This window comes from Gymnodraco acuticeps, unplaced genomic scaffold (assembly GCF_902827175.1).
Source record: "Gymnodraco acuticeps unplaced genomic scaffold, fGymAcu1.1, whole genome shotgun sequence".
Taxonomy (NCBI): domain Eukaryota; kingdom Metazoa; phylum Chordata; class Actinopteri; order Perciformes; family Bathydraconidae; genus Gymnodraco; species Gymnodraco acuticeps.
Window position 1 is genome coordinate 463 of NW_022990307.1, and position 23,207 is coordinate 23,669.

At 39.1% G+C, this 23,207-nt stretch overlaps 1 protein-coding gene across 1 annotated transcript; it reads left to right on the plus strand.

Annotated features, from left to right (window-relative positions):
• Positions 1-712: 712 nt before the first annotated feature.
• On the plus strand, positions 713-22,579 carry LOC117550358 (vam6/Vps39-like protein; the record flags this gene model as incomplete). Its single annotated transcript, XM_034222774.1, has 10 exons — positions 713-799; positions 1,532-1,605; positions 2,175-2,391; positions 6,529-6,657; positions 9,680-9,782; positions 11,219-11,264; positions 12,574-12,723; positions 18,684-18,818; positions 18,907-18,998; positions 21,855-22,579. Coding segments are annotated over 10 exons (1,115 nt in total), but the record flags the coding sequence as incomplete, so codon positions are not given.
• Positions 22,580-23,207: the final 628 nt, after the last annotated feature.

The window sequence follows — 23,207 nt, forward strand, 5'->3', positions numbered from 1 at the left end:
AATCATTTTTTTAAAAAGAGCTAAATAAATCATCAAGCATTGACAACAGATCTGTCAATCTGGATAACGACTGATACCCGAGTTCAATTTTGTTCTCCACCAAATGTGTTTCAGACCTCAGCATGACGACTACGAACACAACAAGGAAACATCTGTTAGTGATTTCTCTCTCAAATTGGACGTTGAGTTTTGGGGTTTAGTTTATAAATGAGGAATCAGTTGATGCCAGACCTGTGTCGGCCTCTGTCAGCATCCTCCTCGTCACCTCGATGAAATAACAAGAGCCATTGTACACAGAATGGTTCCATTGTGTTTAAACTTGATGGGTTTTATGAACTTGTATCTGAGCTGTGTTCTGGGCTCCACAGTTCATCTCAGAGGAGGTTTTTTCTCGTACATCAGAGCTGTCTTTACGTTATTTGGTTTCTCTGGCCGCTCTCGCTCTGAACGCGGCTGGTTTTAATCGACCTGCTGCAATTTGTGATTGTGATGTCATGCTCCTGGAGTCTGCCTACGAAACTCAAACCAGCTGCTCCCCTCCAACAATTAACACGGAGCAGGAGCTGCAGCCAGGCTCTGCTAATGGAGGAGTTATGTAATGTAGTGGACTGAAATCTCACATTAGCTCTTCTGCTTCTTCTTCTACTTCTTCTTGCTTTCTCTTTCTTCCTCCTCCTCCTCTTCCTCACCCTGTTTCTTCCCCCCCCCCCAGCTCTTCAGGTTCTTCTGGATCAGTCCACGAAGGCGAACTCTCCTCTGAAGGGCCACGAGCGCACCGTGCAGTACCTCCAGAGACTGGGTGAGGACGTCTGTGTTCACTTGGAGCCGTCGTCTCTCGCTGTTCCATATGTATAATTTGTTGGGGTGATTTTGGGAAAAGCTCTGAGAAAACCGTCAGCCTGATTTACTGTTGATGTTGGAGGCAATAAATATTCTGCATGCTGTCGTATGTCATGGTCTGCAGTGCCTCGCATTCTCTGGCACGCACTAAATGAGGCTTTTTGTACCACATGTGTCAGGATTTACTATATTTCTGCACCTGGGATGGCAACATGAATTCCTGTTGCATTACTGACCCGATATCTAGCCGCTAACGATAGCTGTTCATGTGTTAAACTAGGAAAACGCATCATAATAACCGTCATAAATTAAATGGCAAATTGATGTTTAGTTAATATTTATTCTACTGATAAAGACCATTTGTTTATATTTACGATATTGTGTCAAAGAAAGGAACATTTCAATATTTGCTAATGATTACCAAAGACATTGTAAAATGTTTCATAGATAAGTGAAACCGATCATTAACCATAAACAAACTATTACATATTTACTAAATATGCTTTACAATGTATTGGTTTCAACAAGGTTTTATGATCATCAGCTGCAACTTAATAATATCCATTTAAATAATGTTTATTGATTATTTGATTAGCTTGTATTGCTTACTATGAGCTGGATCATCTGCTGTCTCCTTCTTCTCCTGTGAGTTTCCTTGGTGAAGTCAAACTGTATTTCTCTCGTCACGCAGGAGTGGAGAATATGGGAATAATCTTCGAGTTTTCTCCCTGGGTGTTGAAGATCTGTCCTGAGGACGGTCTCAAGGTGAGACACACAAACTTACACTACATGATATAATAATGTTTCAATTTTTAATAATTGTTTAACTTGTTTTATACTTTCCCCTCTGTTAGCATTTGGTTACGTTGCAGGGTTTTTCCTTTTTTACATTTTTAATACATCATAAAGTGGTTTATGGTTATGTTTTCAAGATTTTCGAAATTTGAAAATAGCTAGATTTTTCTCATATGGCGTTTTATCTTTTCATGTAAACTGAAACATTTCAGAAACATTTTTTATATACTGAAATAAAACGATTCCGTCGTCATATTTCTAGTTGTGTTGTCATACACAAAACGCTAGCTAAACAATATACAAATATATCAAAAAAGAAATAGTGACAACATTAATTTATTTCGGTGGGTATTTTGCAATTATATTAACAAAGTAAAGGTTTCTTAAGAATAGGCACCTTTTTTAAAGTTCTTGAATCATATTCTTCTAAGCTGTATGAACCCTTTAACCATCATAAACCTTTCTCTATTGTCTTTCTATTATCCTTTCACCATAAAGAAAGCCCTCTCCTCCTCATTTAAAACTGTCTTTCTGTCCAGATCTTCACGGAGGACTTGACGGAGGTGGAGACGATGCCCCGAGACAAGGTGCTGAACTTCCTGAAGGAGGGCTTCAAGGAGCTGGCCGTCCCGTACCTGGAGCACATCGTCTACGTTTGGGACGACAAGGGCCCCGAGTTTCACAACGTGCTGATCCAGCTCTACCTGGAGAGGGTGCAGGGCCTCATGAAGCAGTACCTCAACTCCCTGCCTGAAGGTACCCGTCAGAAATGACATGAAACCTAATCAAGTTAGTGTCTGCGGCACCTTGAAAGCAGTGTTTCCGTTAGCCGGTAATTACCGGACTTTGACTGGTAAAATATGCTGAAGACCGGCAAATCTAAATCTCTCCGGTCAAAATGTCCAGTCAAAATAATTACCCCTTAGCGCAATACCGCATCGGTTGCGCCACTTATGTGACAGACAAGAAGAGTCAATTCTAATGTCTAACACTTAATGTGGAGAAAGAGATGTCCTGTATGGGTTGATTGTGCGTTGATCTGTTGGTAATGCCTCGGGGTTCCGGTCGGCATTTAAACAAATGCATAATGCTATACTTTGTGGCCTCACCCGGTTGCATAGCGACACTTATTGTTCAGGTGTCTCTTAATAAGCAGGTAGTCATATCATTAGCTAGAACTAGCTGGATCTGATCGATATGGACATAAACGCGAGTGAAGTCTAATCTGACAGGAGAGAGAGATCAGCTGCTGCTGACGAGTCGACACGCAGCTCTGCATGATCACCTGCAGCGGTGAGCGGAACAAAACACACACTTCAGGTTAGAATATCACACGTAGCTATTTTAATGACTTCTCAAACTACCTGAACTAGTTATAGATATGCTTAGTTTTACTGTCGGGTCTCTCATTACTGATCCGCGAGTTGCATGATACTGGCGGGCTGTCAGGAGAAGGAGAGAGCGCTCCGTTTATTATTCCTGTGTTATTATAAGTTACTTTTGAATAATGTAATCTACTATAATTAGTTTGTTTAATATCGAATCATATCAATTTGTTTTAAAGCTCAATAAATAACACTTTCACCCGCACTTTTCTCATTTTGTTCGGAAGATTTAAACTTTAACGGACATGTTGACCGGCACTAACGGAAACTCTGCGTGAAAGTCATGAAAACTTTCATACCAACTGTTTTTTTTTTTTCAAAATTCTTACTTTTTCTCAAAATCTCAAAATTATGACTTTTTCTCCAAATTCTTACTTTTTCTCAAAATCTAAAATTATGACTTTTTCCTCAAAATTATGACTTTTTCTGAATACTTGAAATTGTTAATAATCCCTGGTCACCGTCTTGAGCTTCAACCTCAGGATCCATGTATCTGTGATCCTCTCCAGAATGGAAGTACTCATCACATACAGAGCATCAACTAGTTCCTGAACAGTGTCCTTTTACATTACATTACATTACATTGCATTTAGCTGACGCTTTTATCCAAAGCGACTTACAATAAGTGCATTCGACCAGGAAGACACAACCTTGAAGAAAACAGAATCATATAAGTACATCAGGTTTCATAGAGCCAAACATTTCAAGTGCTACTCAACTGGCTTTAGATAAGCCAGTCCTTTATTAGTATATAAGTGCTTTGTTAATAGTTCTATCGCTCGTTTCACATGCTGATATCCAAGAGAGGGAGTTACACAGTCACAAGATGGAGGAATAGAAAGCAGTATTCAATGTTTACTTCAGATTAGCTCCACGTCAGAAATGAGCATGCTTGATGTCTCTCTCCATAGAGGCTGAATCATCATGTTAATCACATAGCTATCATATGCCTCAAACAGTCCTGATGCTCTTCTAGGTAATCACACATCCTGTCATGTTCACAGCTACAGTTGGGATACCTTTGTTATCATGTTACTCTGATATATCTATTTTATCATAGAGTTTCCATGTGATTACAGAGAGTGCCAGGACTTAATAATGAAGCCCATCCATCTCCCGCTCTGTTTGTGACTTCTTAATGACCTCCCAGGGACATTTTGTATCAAAATGAACCTGTCAGACGGCTACATATCAACGTGTGCTCATTAATGTGCACTTAGTGTCTTAGAAATAAACTAATAAATCAAATAATGTAATATATAAATCTGTCCTTGGCAGGTTATTGCTTCATGGTGCATCATTAATCAAATTGCAGAACAGAGTAGGTGGTAATATAATATAGTTGTTTCTAAGATTAATAACAGATTATGCACACATTGTTAATAGTGACTGTATCAGTGCTATTTTAAGGTTGACCTCAGATACCCTGTTGAGTTTCTCTAGTAAAGACCTTTTCCTTTTCATGCGTCCATGTGTGCTTGCTTCAGTAAAGAATAATAGCTTATTAATTCAGTGGCAAAGTCAAAAACACGACGATAAAAACACATTTTGATCAAGATTTCTATAGACTTTAAGCACGTTTCATGTCATTTGAGATTGTGTTTGAATGTTAGATCAAATAACAAATGAATATTTTATAAATATATATATATTATAAGCAATGTCTGAGAAATACACTAATAAAAGCAACCAATTTAAAATCATAAATATGTATTTTTGGCATTTAAGCTTTAGTATACAAAAGTCAAAAGTTTGAACACACCTTCTCATTCAAAGGTTTTTATTTAAATACATTATTTTCTACATTGTAAATTAATACTGAACACATCAAAACTATGAAAGAACACATATGGAATGATCTAGTAAACTAAAAAGTGTTAAATAAACGAGAATATGATTTTTATTTTAGATTCTTCAGAGTATCCCCCTTTTGCCTTGATGACAGCTTTGCACTCTTGTCTCAGTCAGCTTCATGATGTAGTCAAAAAACATTAAAAGCATTGAAAAGCAAAGCATCATAAAATACAATTTAAGGAAATGCAAATATAATGTATTATTAACTTTATGTCTCATGAATAGTCTAAAAACTCAATTTCACAGATTGAGCCAAGCAGCAAATATTCACTTAAAGCATTAGGAGCCGCTGAAACAAATGACACAATAGTTCATTATCAAAATGTCTGCAGATGAATCGTCCAATATTTATATATCCTTTATTTAACCAGGTAAAAGTCTCATTGAGATTACAATCTATTTTCCAAGAGCGACCTGGCCAAGAAGAGCAGCATGAACAAAGTTACAACAGATCAAACACAGACAATACAGGCAGAGGAATGCAGCTGAAAAACACAAATGAAATGGCACATCAACCAGTCAATGTGTGTGGTGGCGTTTTAATCTATTTAATAGCCACTTCTCTGTCGGGCTTTTGAACTTTTGACGCGCCTCTATTTGTTTCCAAACGAATTTAGCGGAGATCGTTGTTGAATCAGGGGGTCCGCGGGGTCTTAAAAAGTATTAAAAGTTGATAAATCAATTTAGCGAAAATGAAGGCTATTAAAAAGTATTAAACGGCATTTTCCAAGGTATTACATTTTGTAGCTTGTTTTCAGTAAGTATATAAATGGTCCAAAGAGGTTGTATTCTACAGTCTGCCTGAATGTAATCATTGCGTAGGTGTGTAGTGTGATTCTGTGTAGTTTATTGATGGCATCCCGTTGGATTATTGGACGTCATCTGAACAGGACATCGCGCGCTCACTGCTTGATAGCGCGAAGCTCCGTTTACGCCGGTTGCTAAGCAACATCGTTATGGGGAAATGCAAGTCTGCGTCCAAATGGTTGGAAGATAAGGAGGAAGGACAATCAATACTGTATATAGTCAATGTGAGGTAAAGTGTGTCGCCAAGGTAACCGGTTAGAACTCAAAGTGGAGATGAGGTCTTAAAATGTATGGAAAGGGTCTTAAAAGGTTTTACATTTGACTTCAGGATTCCTGCCTCTCGCTTCATAGTAAATAAAAGTTATCAGTATCCAAAAAGAACACGGTCAAAAGACTTTACCGCTTCCCCGTCTCATCACAATCAGCTGTGTCCTATCAACCTACCATATATAGGCATTTAGCCGTGCATGTGATACCTGGCGCACATTTGATAACAAATAAGTGAGCCTTAAATGAATATCTTTTAAACCAGTGTGACTCACAGAAATAAAGAGTTTAATCTAAATCCTTTTATTATTATTAAGCCTAACATTCAGACCATAATAATGAAATGAAAATGGCTCTAACAATATGCAAATAAAAAAACTATTATAAAACATTAAAAAACTGGCACAATTTAAAACGACTTCAATCATGGGATATAAGAGAAATCACATCGACCAATGGATTCTTGTTCTCTGTCCTTTTTAAGATGGACTTGAACTCCCCCGTAGTGATGAAATCTGACAGTTTCAGCTCCTTCTATACAGACGTTACTCTTCTTAAACTCAATGTGTGTTCCCTGCAGGAGTTCCCCCTGTGTCTGCGGGGAAGGAGGAAGGGGATCTGGGCGAGTTCAGGAAGAAGCTGCTGTCCTTCCTGGATATTTCCACCAGCTACCAGCCGTCCAGACTCATCAGTGATTTTCCCTTTGACGGTGAGTTCTGAGGAGAAGGCGGCTCCTCTGTCTGCTCGACAAATACTCACAAGGATGTGGAATTTAATATCTATAGACGCTGACAATTAAATGTATGACCTTCCTATGATAATGTGTCATAATCATTTAGACCACTCTTATAAATGATTGATTGCCAGAGTCAAAACAAACATTTACATTTGCTTTTGTGTAATGTTTTCCCTATTATTGTGATGTATTTTATGGATTTAAGGATAATAATTGAAAACGTAAAGAAATTAAAAGATTTCATAAAAGAAAATACAAATAATTGGAATTAAAAAAATCAAATTAAAGGGTGCTCTAAGGTTAAAGGTCACCTATCATGCTATTTTTAGGCAATAGCATAGGTCTCAGATATATAAAAAACATGTCTATGAAGTGTTTTGCTCAAAATACCAAACAGATCACCCATTCTAGCCAGGCCTCATATCCCTCTATTTCACTTCCTGTTTCTAAAGTGCTGATTTGGGGATAAAGCTGTAAAAATAAATATTGATAACAAATAAAAAAGGAGGGGTCTGAGCTCATGTGGGACCCGGCAGCTACTGTCTAAACTAAATGCTGCCGTGATGAAACGCCATATCATGGATCATCAAGGATTCTCTCTGAAACAGTTTGGAGCTCAAAGTAGGGCTGGGCGATTTGGCCTAAAAATAAAATCGCGATTATTTTTTTTTCTAACTAATGGACAATTTTCGATTTAAACCTCGATTTTTTTTCTGTTTTTTTCTAAACAAACCAGACCAAGGCTCTTTTAAGTGAACGACGGGAGCCGGCTCTCGCCCGCGAACGAGCCGTTTTTTTGTTTTTTTTGCGGAGGGTTCTAGATCGGCATGAAGGCACATTATGCAATGTGCACATCATCCCGCTTATTACACATGGCCACATTCTCAACAAAGTAACGATATGACTCCCAATATTAATTGAAATGCTTTTATGGATTTAGAAAATGATTTTATTGACTTAAAAAATAGTTTTATGTATTGATTTAAATTGACAAGCATCCGCTAAGAAAAGCAGTCCGTTGTTACTGTTTGAACTAACGTAGCAACGGCAGGAACTGCTTCGATAGTGTTTTTGAGGAGCTTTTTGATTACAGATTTGAAAACATCGTTGCTTGCTTTAAAAGTAGCACACTTCATGATGTCAGACCTTGGGAAGTATCTAGATATCCCTGCCCTAATGCCAAAGTAACTGCCAACTGAATATGTGTCGCCGTTTGATGTCTATGTCTGGACCGCTGCGTAAAAAGGAGGGTTTCTGCCCCGTTACTTCTCTTCTTACTTCTATAAGAATAAAACACGGAGGACGGAGATCTCTTTTCCTCCCCCTCTACAGACCGCCCAGCAGCTGATCTCAGAGCACGCTCCCCTCTCCTGCAGGGGGGCGTGGTCAGCTGCAGTTCACAGAATCAGCCCCCTGCAAAAACAGCGCTGGAAAAAGCAAATGGAGCGAAATGAGGCATGGCTAAAATGCAAGATATTTTTGGTATTTGAAAAAAAAATAAAATGTATATACTTTATATAGGTCGATACAGTAGCCCCTTTTTAAAAAAAATAGTTTGTATAGGTGTTGCTATCTGTTTTGTGTAGCGTGGTTCTACAAGCAAGTCAATGCATTCATTGGGTGGTATCAGAGATTTACACGGGTCTGTAAATGCAATGAAAACAATTGGCCACAGCAAATCATTTATATTAAACTTTATTTACTTTATTTACTCTTGAATACTTCAGTACCAAGTATGTATTGAATAATTTAAGGGATATATGTGTACACAGAGCTGCAGATCGGGTAGTCACAGGCAATGTGGCTGAGTTTTGTGCGCATTCTGGAAAGTGAGAGAGTAAGCTACTACGGAGTCCCTTAAAGCAAAACAAATCTGCGGAGTCTAGAAATGTTTTTAAATCGCGATTTTTCGGTTCAGCCATTTCACAAACCGTAGGAAAGTAAAAATGCAAATTAATCGTTAAAACCGAAAAAATCGCCCAGCCCTAGCTCAAAGGCTTTCTCTCTTGCCGGTTATACCACAAGGTGAGTTCCTTTTTACTTCCTGCTTCTTCACACACATGCTCTCCAGTACAGGTTAGCTCTGAGTGTTAGCGATGCTAATGTAAACACCGACCATATTACGTCCAAAACAGTCGGGCATTGTTTCTGATAGCAACGTCTCTGATTGGGCCGTGGGTCCACATTTCAGATATTACGTCATATCAGACGCAAATCTGGATCAGCTCCGTTGTTCCCCGTTTTTAGAGATTTGGGTACGGAGGAAAAGAGAGAGGGTTTTATTTTCTGACGCTGCGTGAGTTCCCCGACACACCGGGGACACATCGTTGCTGTATCAAAGACATCACAAAGTGCATTTTGCATGATAGGTCCCCTTTAAATGAAAAAAACATATAATTATCTATGCAAGACCAAAACACAACATTTTAAGATAATAAAATAAAAATAGAAAAAATAAGAATAACAATATATATTTTTTAACTGAAAGAAAAAAAAATTAATAATAGAAAATAAGGAAAAATAAAATAAATAGGCTTGTTCGATGGAGAGCATAAATATGCAGACAAATGCATATTTACACTCATGTATACATACATTAATATACAGTTTATACACAGATATACATCACTACATAGACATACACAGACAACTTGGGGCTGCATCCTTTAAAACTGTGTTATTGTGATAATGTTATGTTACATTTATTAAACCATTGCAAATATTAATTTACACCTTGAGTGTGGAAAAAATAAGTGGTTTTGATACAGAAATTCAAGAAGAACCACATTTATTTATCAGTAAATATGTCTCTACTCAATTTAATGTATTTAATGTAGTATCATACATCACGCAGTTTCCTGCCTGTGTAACATGCACTTAAGAAGAACAAAGTGTTTTATGTATTTCCCATGACTTCATGTACATATGTTGGTATGTTTTAGTGAAGTTATATTAGTTTTTAGCCGTTAATAAAAACCCTGCCCTTTGATCTCAGGGCTGCTGGAGGAGCGGGCGCTGCTGCTGGGTCGCATGGGGAAACACGAGCAGGCACTCTTCATCTACGTGCACATCCTGAAAGACACACACATGGCTGAAGAGTGAGTCCTCCTGCACACACACACACACACACACACACACACACACACACACACACACACACACACACACACACACACACACACACACACACACACACATGGCTGAAGAGTGAGTCCTCCTGCACACACACACACACACACACACACATACACACACACACACACATGGCTGAAGAGTGAGTCCTCCTGCACAGACAGACAGACACATATAAACACACACACACACACAGACATACACATGGCTGAAGAGTGAGTCCTCCTGCACACATACACATACACACACACAGACACATATACACACACAAACACACAGACACACACAGACACACACATGGCTGACGAGTGAGTCCTCCTGCACTCACACACACACACACACAGACACACACACACACACATATACACACACAAACACACAGACACACACAGACACACACATGGCTGACGAGTGAGTCCTCCTGCAGTCACACACACACACACACACACACACACACACACACACACACACACACACACACACACACTCACTCCAACAGACAAACACACCATCCTGCAGATGAACAGGAAGGGAGTTCACAACAGACGGCAGCCAAATGTTTGTCCAGTGGCTCATTTTATATTTAATATTGATTTGTGGTGGAAGAGGTCAAAGTAAACGGAGTACCAATACAGTGTGGAAATACTCTGTTACAAGTACATGTCCTGCATTCAAACTGTAACCTCAGTAAAAGTATTACCATTCAAATAAACCTATTGTTAAAGTTTCAACATTTTATAATAATAAATAGTCTCAAATGTCTGAAGGTTTTTTAGGTACATTAGATTTTACTGCTTTTTTATAGAGAGAAATTCTGGATGTAGATTTACTGAGACATTTCCAACAATTAATCTCTTAATGTAATCACTCTATATCTCAGATGTTTCCAAGGTTCGTCTATTTTAGTTGCTATTTTCTGCTAAATATACTCCAACTCTGAGTTGTTCTCAGAATATTACAATCCTCCCCTACTCTGTAACTTTCTCCTTTCCAAACAATGAAATAAAAACAGTTGTAGTAGTTTAATCTCTACCTCTAATAATAATAATAATAATACGAAACCTACATGATAAATGATCTGGTGGTAAGATATTGCACTATTTATCTGAATCTGAATCTTCCAAATAAGTGCCAGTGGAGTAGAACTATAGTAGCAGGAAATAGAAATACTCAAGTAAAGTACAGGTACCTCAAAATTATATTTAAGTACCACTGCTAATGATTAGATATTAATTTCTGAATGTTAAACGGTCTAAAAGTCTACATTTGTGACAAAGTAGGTCATTTGTTTCTCAGTTAAAACAAATGCTTTGACTTTACTCAGTCATCCTCACTATGTTGTTACAGCGCTGTGAGCTTTATAGAGATAAATACGTTTTCATGTTTCCTCTGTCCTCTGCAGATACTGTCACAGCCACTACAGCAGTTCAGAGGAAGGGAACAAAGATGTAAGGAGATTTTAATGTGTTGTTCCATTTTGTTCATGTTCCAGATAAGACAATATGTTTCTCTAACCTTCGTCCTCTTGGATTTCATTGTGCTGTGATCACTTTTCTCATTATGTACACTCGAAGTACCTTCAGAAAGAGCTTCACAAATATAAAGGATTATTTATCTTTCCAGATGACAGGCACACAGCTCTACAGACAGCCTTATTCGTCATGAATAAGAGTTGTTGTTGTCTGGTGTGTGTCTGAAAAGTAGCTTGAATTTTCAAGTAAACACCAAAATTAAAGAAGTCAAAATGAGTGAACAAGTGTTTGGTTGGAGGAAAAAATCAATGAATCAATGCGGTTTCTTTGAAGGTCAGAAAGTAATGAAATCCTTAATAGATGCCGGTGTGTAAAGTCCACTTTTAATAATTTTTTTTTTTTTAAAATAGCCTAATTTCAAATGATTTTTTTTAAATTTAGAACAGTTATACCTTTTTTCTATCCTCATGTTAAATATTAGCTTAGCTTAGCATGAAGACTGGGAAAGAGCTAGACTACCAACATAGCTTCCGTTCAGTTATTAAGATGTTATTATGTACATATTTTTGAGCTATTTCTCAGACCGTTGCATGCTATATCGATGTCAAATGTTTGTGAGGTTGTGTGTGTATGCATGAGACCCATGGATACATATGCTAATTTCATTGCAGCTATTGCTACTTCACTCTTGTTTTAAATCTATCCTTTTTACGTTTAGCTAAAGCATAATTTCCAAAATGTCCAGCTACTTCTGTATTTAAAGTCACCATGTTCTTAGTCAGGTAGGTTCCTGAAACTTTGAGTATATCATTTTTTTATTGTTTGATTAGATAAGAAGAATGTATTGTCGTTGAGTACCGAGACAACAAAATGCAGTTTAGCGTTTAGTGCAAAAACCTTCAAATGTACAATTTCTATTACAATTATTAATCATTTCTTGTCTGGTTTCTTATCTAGTTTTTTTCTGCTGTAACGTGGGCCAATGTTATATCTTGTCTTATCGTCTTTGCTGTTTCGGTATATTTATCCTGTTTTTCAATTCTGTAAAATCCTTTATAGTTGTTTTTTTAGGTGAATTTTTGTCTTGCATGAAACTGTTTTTATGCTGCTTCATCAGTATTCTCATGACACATTTCTGGTCAAGTAATATATCAATGACTCTAATATATATGCACTGTTGGTGGAGCCTGTGACCTAAGATTTTCATCGTCATAACTACACTGTAACTATGTACATATGACTAATAAAAGCCTTGTACCTTGAACTTGATATTTCCTCCCTGCAGGTGTATCTGTCGTTGCTGCGGATGTACCTTTCCCCTCCTGATGTTCACTGCCTGGGGCCGATCAAGATGGAGCTGTCGGAGCCTCAAGCCAACCTGCAGGCGGCGCTACACGTCCTGGAGCTGCACCACAGCAAGCTCAACACCACCAAGGTAAACACACCACAGCTAGCTCAACACCACCTAGGTAAACACACCACAGCTAGCTCAACACCACCTAGGTAAAAACACACCACAGCAAGCTCAACACCACCAAGGTAAACACACCACAGCAAGCTCAACACCACCAAGGTAAACACACCACAGCTAGCTCAACACCACCTAGGTAAACACACCACAGCAAGCTCAACACCACCAAGGTAAAAACACACCACAGCTAGCTCAACACCACCAAGGTAAACACACCACAGCAAGCTCAACACCACCAAGGGTAAACACACCACAGCTAGCTCAACACCACCAAGGTAAACCCACCACAGCTAGCTCAACACCACCAAGGTAAAAACACCACAGCAAGCTCAATACCACCAAGGTAAAACCCACCACAGCTAGCTCAACACCACCAAGGTAAACACACCACAGCAAGCTCAACACCACCAAGGTAAAAACACCACAGCTAGCTCAACACCACCAAGGTAAACGTACCACAGCTAGCTCAACACCACCAAGGTAAACGTACCACAGCTAGCTCAACACCACCAAGGTAAACCCACCACAGCTAGCTCAACACCACCAAGGTAAAAACACCACAGCAAGCTCAATACCACCAAGGTAAACCCACCACAGCTAGCTCAACACCACCAAGGTAAACAAACCACAGCAAGCTCAACACCACCAAGGTAAAAACACCACAGCTAGCTCAACACCACCAAGGTAAACACACCACAGCAAGCTCAACACCACCAAGGTAAACACACCACAGCTAGCTCAACACCACCAAGGTAAACCCACCACAGCTAGCTCAACACCACCAAGGTAAACACACCACAGCAAGCTCAACACCACCAAGGTAAAAACACCACAGCTAGCTCAACACCACCAAGGTAAAAACATCACAGCTAGCTCAATACCACCAAGGTAAAAACACCACAGCAAGCTCAATACCACCAAGGTAAACACACCACAGCAAGCTCAACACCACCAAGGTAAAAACACCACAGCTAGCTCAATACCACCAAGGTAAACACACCACAGCAAGCTCAACACCACCAAGGTAAAAACACCACAGCTAGCTCAACACCACCAAGGTAAAAACACCACAGCAAGCTCAACACCACCAAGGTAAACACACCACAGCAAGCTCAACACCACCAAGGTAAAAACACCACAGCAAGCTCAACACCACCAAGGTAAACACACCACAGCAAGCTCAACACCACCAAGGTAAACACACCACAGCTAGCTCAACACCACCAAGGTAAACGTACCACAGCTAGCTCAACACTGTAGACAGAACAGAAGGTGTTCAGCAGATGTATACCCGATACACTCTCAGATTAGAGACGAGATAATCCTTGCAGTTGCAACCAGATTTTAAATACGTTAAGGATTTCTAAACTCCTGCAGTGCGAGCCTGGCTTTGACAACAACAGTGTAACATATGTTCAGTGCATAAAAACAGCATCAACTGTGACAGGAAGTTATCACAGAAAAGCACTTCAACTGCTGTGAAGCTGCCAAAGTTTTTTTGACACGAGCACAAAAGTTGTCGCACTTCCATCTGGTTCTCAAAGCTGCTCTTAATTCACAAAGCATTAATTAGTTTCTAAGTCAACCCAGGGCTTCGTTATTATAACTTGATTTGCCAATTCAGAAAAGACATGAAAGTGGGACAGATAAGAGAGGGCTGAATTAAGAGATGAGATGGAACAACATGATTAATGATGACAGGAACTCACACAAAATGAGTCATTTAGCGTGAAATTAAAGCAGTGAATGAACTGAACAGAAAGATTTAATTTGGTGTTTACAGCGAGACTACAGGGGTTTGCAGTCGAGCTGCTGCTTTCTGATAGAACAAGGGAGCAGATCTCCCCCGAGAGACACGTGAATATCTTTTATAAAATTGTTTTCTTATACTTTCAAATACCTGAAAAACAGAAGGGAGACAATTTACATAAAAAGCTTATATGTACAAAACCGGCTCATGACCTATTTTTCTTGTCGAACCTGTTCTCTAGTAAAGAAGACTTCCCTTTAAAGGGGTCATTTGCATTATTTGAAGTCGGGTAATATGAGGTGCTAATCCATATTCATGAGGCGTTGAACATCTCTCGGCTCTTTCCCTCGAGGGAAACACATCCTGAAGTTTCCTTCCATTTCTCTGGAAGTGAACTTGAGGACATCGACCCTTAACCAGTTGACCCCTGAGCCTGTTTTCCAGGTCTCAGGCTCGAAAATGACATTCCCAGAACAAATGACAATAACTTCACTTCTAAAAGGGGTAAATTAATAATCTTTTTTCGCAAAGCAAGGATACACCTGTGAGTTGGATGTAGAAGAGTCAGAATCAATATAGCATTTTTTTTTATTTTAAAGTAAATTCAGATTGAACATAGTAAAAAAAAAAAAAACATTACTTTTAGTGAAAACCACCCTTGAGTGATGGGATGGTAGACTAAAAGCTTTGGGAATCCAAACTATAACATATAATAAGTACCCTGTATCAAGATTGATGCAAAATAAGTGAAGTTTGACCTTTTTAGAGAGATTTAGAAAAAATGTATTGGCTTAAAAATGGAAGGATGGATTATCAGACACATTGGATTAACCTTCAGCAGCGTTTTATCGTTTTAATGCCATTGAACACAACTTTTGATCAGAAAACATCAAAGGTAAGACGTTTTGGCACCTTAAAGCTAATTTTGTTGTTTGTTGTCCTTTCGCCGAGATCGCTCAGTGATGATACTTATATGTCTGGAATCTCAGCTTGCTAATCGATATCTTGTTTGTGCAGATCCGATAAGTACTAAGGGCATTTTAACGTGAGTTCTGTGCTAAGTGTGTTAGCATTTCTTCGCTCAGGGCTAATTCAGAGCCTTTGTTATTATCCTTATGTTTTGTTTTGCTAAAAATGGCTAATATTGTCTGATAGCTGAGTTTCTTCCCGTTAAGTGGGTATGACACATTCATAGTTTATTAAATGTTAAGAAGCCCTCAGACGCTGTTTCTTGCAAGATGTTGCGTTTTGCCCCCGTGGGGTTTAACTGGTTTTAACCAGTGAAGACCATTTGAAACCTTAAGTGTAACTACATGTCCAAAGCAAATTTAAAGAGGAAAGCATCCTCTCTAAAGCTTTATCAGGAAACTGTGACTCCAAATATTCCTTTTACTGATTCCTTCACAAAGTCAAAGGTTGAAAAAGATGCGGTTTCTACGTTTTTGGGATGTTTTAACAGAGTAATGATCCGGCTGCAGCGACCTGTAGCTCCAGGATGTTTGGTCGGGTACAGATTTGTCTGTTTGGGACCTTTTTTAATGGGAATTCCTCTTCATGGACTCCTATTGTGGTGAAGAGCAGTTGAACATGGTGGAGGAGGAAGAGGAGGAGGAAGAGGGGCTTCTCATTAGCAGACAGACAAACACTGAGGTGGGTCTGGGAAGCTCTCTTCTTCATCAGGAGGACCCACTTGTGAAATTCTTGTCACAAAACTCAGCAACGTTGGTTTGTTTAAAAGAAACAACTATTCTGACAAAGTCTTATATCTGAACAAACATTAAGGAAATAGAAAACTGTGCTTTCTTCCAGTCTCTTTTTTTAAATATTGTTCATATTTCTAGTATTGAGGCTTTTTAATGAACGTCTGACAATGACACTGTTTCACTTTTTCTAGACCTTATATAGACTAAATTATAACTACATTACTTGAGAGAACATTTGACATTGAATATCATCTTAAATTATATCTTTAGACAAATGAAAGATACGAAATTGACCGACACACACAAAAAGCTTCCTGTTGGAAGTTTTCCCAGGAGTTTTGTACAGTCCGGTCGGTCTGTGTGTGTGTGTGTGTGAGAGTGTGTGTGTGTGAGAGTGTGTGTGTGTGTGTGTGTGTGTGTGTGTGTGTGTGTGTGTGTGTGTGTGTGTGTGTGTGTGTGTGTGTGTGTGTGTGTGGTGTGTGTGTGTGTGTGTGTGTGTGTGTGTGTGTGTGTGTGTGTGTGTGTGTGTGTGTGTGTGTGTGTGTGTGTGTGTGTGTGTGTGTGTGTGTGTGTGTGTGTGTGTGTGTGTGTGTGTGTGTGTGTGTGTGTGTGTGTGTGTGTGTGTGTGTGTGTGTGTGTGTGTGTGTGTGTGTGTAGCCTTCATCTTCGTCATTGTTCCCTGCCTCAGAGGTCAGTGCTCCTGTCTCTGTTCCAGTCTGTGTTGTTTATCATTTCATCACATTTTAATCTTAAAAGGCTCTTTTTGGGACAAATCCATGCTTTCTTTTCTATATTTATAGAGAGAGAGAAAAAATATATATAACCACTGACTCTTATTCTGAAAGGCCTGCGAGTTGAATACAGATCAGCCTTTCTCACACACTCACCATGTATACATCACTTCAGGGGACATTACATTGACTTACATGCATTTCCTGGAGACTTATCTTAACCCTAACCAACACATACATAACCCTTATCCTTACCCTAACCAAGTCTTCACCCTAAATTAATGACTGTGACTGTGTAAACAGATTTAGGTCCCCACAAGGATAGTAATGCTCGGCCACACACACACACAGGGAGGGAGTTCAAAACAAACGGCAGCCAACTGTTTGTCGTGTGGCTAATTTGATATGTGGAGGAAGAAGTAAAAGTAAACAATAATAATACAGTTTGGAAATACTGTGTAAATATCCTCCATTCAAAATGTAACCTCAGTAAATGTATTATTATCATCAACATGTACCTAAAGTTAAAGCTTCAAATTCCATAATAATAAGTGCGTTAAGAGTTTTTTGGACTCAGATCTACTGCTAAAATTCCAACACTTTATCTCTAAATGTAATCACTTTATTTCTCAGATCTATCCAAGTTTCTTCTTATTTATTTGCTATTTTCTGCTAAATGTACTCCAACTCTACTCTGGAGTCTTTCTCAGAATACAATCTTAATCCCACATTTTGTCTACACACTATTTTAGTTTCATACACTAACTTGTTCTGATGGAAGGATTCTGATAACTCCCACCTAAATCAAACACGTTTTCACATCCTGTCAATTTTGTTCTTGTATTTGTATATCTCTTGTTCTAAATCACACGAGTCAAACTCGAGGCCCGGGGGCCAAATCAGGCCCGTGGTGGATTTAATTTCGGCCCTCAGGATAATTCTTAATTCCTATTAGATCTGGCCCTCCGGTATATTGCACGCACACCTTCACTCCATCCTGAGGGTCTCCTCCGCTCAGAGCCTGAGCCCAAACATTGATGACCTTGCACCCAAGATGAGATGCCAAGTATCTGAGCTAGCATCACAGAGCAGCACTGAGTTTAATGGATGCTTCCTTCTGCACTTTCTCTCACAGGACAACAGGGCATGTTTGGTTTTCTCTTTGAGGGGAATAGTTTTGTTGAAGCTGTTGTTGGCCTGTGGGAAAATGTACTCATAAGAAATGACTCTGGAAAAGCTGCAGATAGAGCCATAAGAAATTAATGCAGCTGATTATTTAATGTTTAATGTTGTTTTTATAGGCAATCATTTAAGCTTTGTTAGTTCCAGGTTTAATATGTGCAATAAGTTCATTTCAATAAGTTCTGCAATAAACATTGAACCAGTCCGGCCCTCCACTAGTACCCATTTTTTATTTTTGGCCCACTGTGTGTTTGAGTTTGACCCCCTTGCTCTAATGTCTCGCTTCTTCATCACCGTCATTAAATGTATTTACGTATGATTTTAGAATGTGTTTCTTTTGCAGCCATAAGAAATAACATTATCAAAATAAACTTGCCTTGCACAACGATAGATATTATTCTCCTGCACCAAATGCATGACTGAAATGCATTGTGGGTAATGTAAACCCCCAGATTGACCATGATTGGTGACTGCTCTTTAAAGTCTCTGCTAATACTGAAACTCCTAAAGTCTGCTCAACACTCTCTAACAAACTTATACTTGTTGTTTCTCTCCCAGGCCATCAACCTGCTCCCGGCTAACACTCAGATCAGAGAGATCCGCGTGTTCCTGGAGAGCGTCCTGGAGGAGAGGGCTCAGAGGAAACGCTGCAACCAGGTCCTGAAGAGCCTGCTGCAGGCAGAGTTCCTCCGGGTGAGACTCTGGAACATTTACAGCTCACTCTTTTCCATTAAAACAATATATTAAGCTTTTGTTTTACTCCTCCGTCTCGATGTTGCAGGTGCAGGAGGAGAGGATCTTCCACCAGCAGGCGAAGTGTGTCATCACCGAGGAGAAGACCTGCCGAGTCTGCAAGAAGAAGATAGGAAACAGGTAACACATTATTATCCTTTATTCCTTTTTCTACCATTTTTTATGAATAACAGTTTAGATGAGAGTAACACCTACGTCACTACCGGGCGAAAATGACGGCCCCGCCCACTTTTAGGGGAAAACAATGCTGTCATTTGAACGGCGGTCAATACAAATTCTGAAGTTTTTGCCAATCCGATCAGCAATATTTGAAAACCGTGAATTTCTGATCTTCAAAGAGCTCGATCACGATGGCCAGTCAGGTAAACAGTTACATTCCATCATTGGAAATCGACGATCAGGCTCGATATACGGTTAAATTAAAATCAGTAGGCGAGGCTGTAATTTTCTCCGGCTGTTACTCTCATGAGCGAGGCGGAACATAATAGTTTTATCATGCCAACAAGCTGCTGTGTCGTTTATTGCTCCTCAAACATTAAAACAAATCCAGAGTTCAGTGTTTCTGAACTTCCTCTAAGAAGAAAGGACGGAAACAGAAGAGCTCTGTGGCTTCAGGCTCGATCGCCATTCAAATGACAGCGTTGGTTTCCCCCAAAAGTGGGCGGGGCCGTAAAGTGAAGTAGATGTTACTCTCATCTGTGGACATCGATCGCCTACTGCTATATTTAACCATATATCGAGCCCGATCTTCGATTTCCAATGAGTTAATGTAATTGTTTGCCTGTCTGGCCATCGTGATCGGGCTCTTTGAAGATCCACAAATCCACGGTTTTTTTACATTTCTGATCGGCTTGGCAAAAACTTCAGAATTTGAATTGACCGCCAATCAAATGACAGCGTTGGTTTCCCCCAAAAGTGGGTGGGGCCGTAATTTTTGCCCGGAGGTGTTACTCTCAAGTATGCACTCTAACTATTTAGTTCTTACAAAGCATTAATTTATCAATTTTTTTATTTTGTATTTGTTTTTCTAATCCTTATTTTTTCCCTTTTATTCAAATGTGTCATTATTCAACCTTTTCTTAAGAATATGGAGAAAACATAAATAAAGAGGAATATAGAAAATAATAATATGTACACGAATACATTTAACATTCTTCATTTAAATGACTTTTAATGATGTTTGATTTGGGACAAATGTACTTACTGTGACATTAAGCCTAAAGACAGCAGATGGATATTAGCTATTAGCTCAAATCTGGAATAAATCGTCTCTTTTCTGAGATTAATGCAATCAAACCATAAACCCCAGCACGTGCACTCCGCTCTGCATCAGCCAAACGACTCGCTGCGCCCTCGCTGCGAGGGGGACCCAAGTTCCCATCAGCAGAAACACGTGGGTTTGCTATCCTGGCTCCAAGATGGTGGAATGAGCTCCCCATTGACATCAGGACAGCAGATAGCTTACACACCTTCCAGACTGAAAACTCATCACTTTCGACTCCACTTCGAGCGATAGATTTACTAACAAAGCACTTTTATAATAAAGGACTGGCTTATCTAAAGCCAGTTGAGTAGCACTTGAAATGTTTGGCTCTATGAAACCTGATGTACTTATATGATTCTGTTTTCTTCAAGGTTGTGTCTTCCTGGTCGAATGTACTTATTGTAAGTCGCTTTGGATAAAAGCGTCAGCTAAATGCTATGTAATAATGCATGGTCCTTATATCCATATAAAGACATAAATAAATAAGCTTCCAAATACAAAATATGTTTTTCAAGCATTTAATTATATAGTTATTGATGTAGTCTTAGCTTCAGTGAAGTTTCAGCCCTTAAAACCCTTTCAAAATATGAGTTCATGACATTTTACACTCACTGAAGTGTCTTTCCTAGAAGGGTTATCATCAAACCTCATTATGATATTCCCAGTGTGTAATAACTAGGGAGCGGTATCGTTAAGGTTTTAACGGTACTACTACTTTTATCGATAGCGCTTATCGGTCCGGTCTTTTAACGGTACTCTTATCGGTTCTTTTGGAGAAAGAAATAAGGTAAACTAACATTGCTTTTTATTTAAATGAAATAAATAATATTTCACATCAAAAGAAACAACAATGTTTTAACAAATCGTATTAAATAATCTGATGACAGAACTTGTAAACAGAATAGCTGAAACTTTAACAAAATAAATAACTCAGTTTCCTCTAATCATTAACCCATGTTTGTATCATGGAGTTAACTCCGTGTGTTGCTGCTAGCATACATAACACCTGACGTGGAAACGTTACTCGTGGATGGAGCTACAGAGCTGCTAGAAAGACAGTGGAACCCGGTGCATTCCTCCGTCTGGATGTGGAGCACTTTTGATAAATGTTTAGACAAATTGCTCGTGTTACCGCCCTCACATGCTAAACTCTTATTGCACTTTAGGCAACGAGCATCGAGACGGGTAAAGTTTAACCACCTCGGAGCGCGTTCTCTCCGCCATCTCCTCCGTGTGTGTGTGTTGCTGCATGTAGTAGCTGTGTGTGTGTAAACTGCCCCGCCCCCTCGCAGGCAGGCGGGGAGAGATCTCTCGTCTGGATTGGAAAGATCGAAAATACTAAAAATAATCATAGACGCATTTTTCAGTCTTTTTGCGAATTAGAAACGGAGTGGGCGAAACTAAAACTGCAATATAATGTTTGTGTAGCAATAATACATATGACATGTGTTTTAAATGTCTCCAGTACCGATAAAAAGACCGATAACGTCGGAGCTTAACGGCACCACGGTCTTTAATAATTCGGTACCCCTCCCTAATAATAACAGTATTCTTCATTTAAAATCTCCTCTCTTAATTAAGATTTCTTCGTCTCTACAGTTTCAGTTTGACGCTGAGCTGCTTCCCTCTTCTAAGTGTTGCTGAAAGCTTCTCTATCTGCTGTTTTGCATCAACATAAAGCCCTTTCTCTAACGATCTCTTCCTCTCTGCAGTGCGTTTGCCAGGTATCCAAACGGCGTGGTGGTGCATTACTTCTGCTGCAAAGACCGCACCGTGTGTCCCACCGAGCAGTAACACCAACACAACAACAACAACTGTTTACTAATAAACAAGCTCCTGTCCTGCTGTGTGGATGTTTTGGAGGAGGTTTCAGGATGCAGACGTTTCTTTACCCTCAGAGCAAGACCTCCTCCTGGATCACAGGCTCCTTGCATGAAGGAACACGAGGAATGTGCCGGACAATCACAGGCTGACATTTAAAAAGCATGAAGCGCTAGAAGAGACTCACTTCTCATGGCTTTTGACAGACGCCGAGAGGAAGACGAGGCTCGTTGTTTTCTTTGAGTTTGACCTCCTCCTCCTGTGACGCTGTGCGTGCCTCGCTCTGCAGGAGTTCACTTTCAAGGCCTTTCTGTGACTGAAGATTGTACTCACATGATGCGTGTTAGCATGTGTCGACACTGACAACACGGCGTCCGTCTCACGTTACTGGTTTTAATTGAAACATTTGAGGCGACTTCTACAACTAACATCATTCACAGCGATGTTCTTACAGTCATTCACCTTCATCTCTGTCAAGCTTTTGTAAGTGTTCCTGTGTCTGCTTTATAAGGTGTGTAACGGTCATACTACTGGAACAAAATAATAATAATTGATCAGAGAAAAAGTTGAATATTGTCTGAGATTAAATAAGTAATAAACAAGATTTTAAAACATATTCTCTGAGACTTTAAAGACATACATGTGTGAGGAACAACTCTAAAATACTCTGAGTTTAAAGAAGTAAATTCAAGAAAATATTTAGAATATTCTCATAGTCATAAATGTGGCCGAAAAAAACCTCCTTGTTGATGATTTCTGTCCTTCATCATCGTCTTCTTTAAGGCCTTTTTTTAAGTATTCACATGTGTCTTTTTCATGTACGTATTACTGTTATTGTAGCTAGAAGAAATAAAACATGAGGGTCCATATTACGGACCACAAATATCAATAATTAATATCAATAATTCACCAGAAAAAAAACTTGTTGTGAATTCAAAATATCTTTCAAATACTCTCTTAGAAATATTAAGTCTTAGTTATTGAAGAAAACCTCTGAAACACTGAGATTTGAGAAGTACTTACTCAAAAAATACTCAATATGACGACTTTAATATCTAGATTCCCAAATATTTAATAATACACCATTTTGTGTTTCCAAGACATTGAATGTTTATGAAGTTAAACTCCTTTAAAGCGGGGCTATGTTTTGAACAATCAAGTCAATCGAGTAGCTATCACTGAAACATCACAATTTAATCAACCGTCACAAAATAAGACGGCATCCATTTTGATAATCAATGAAT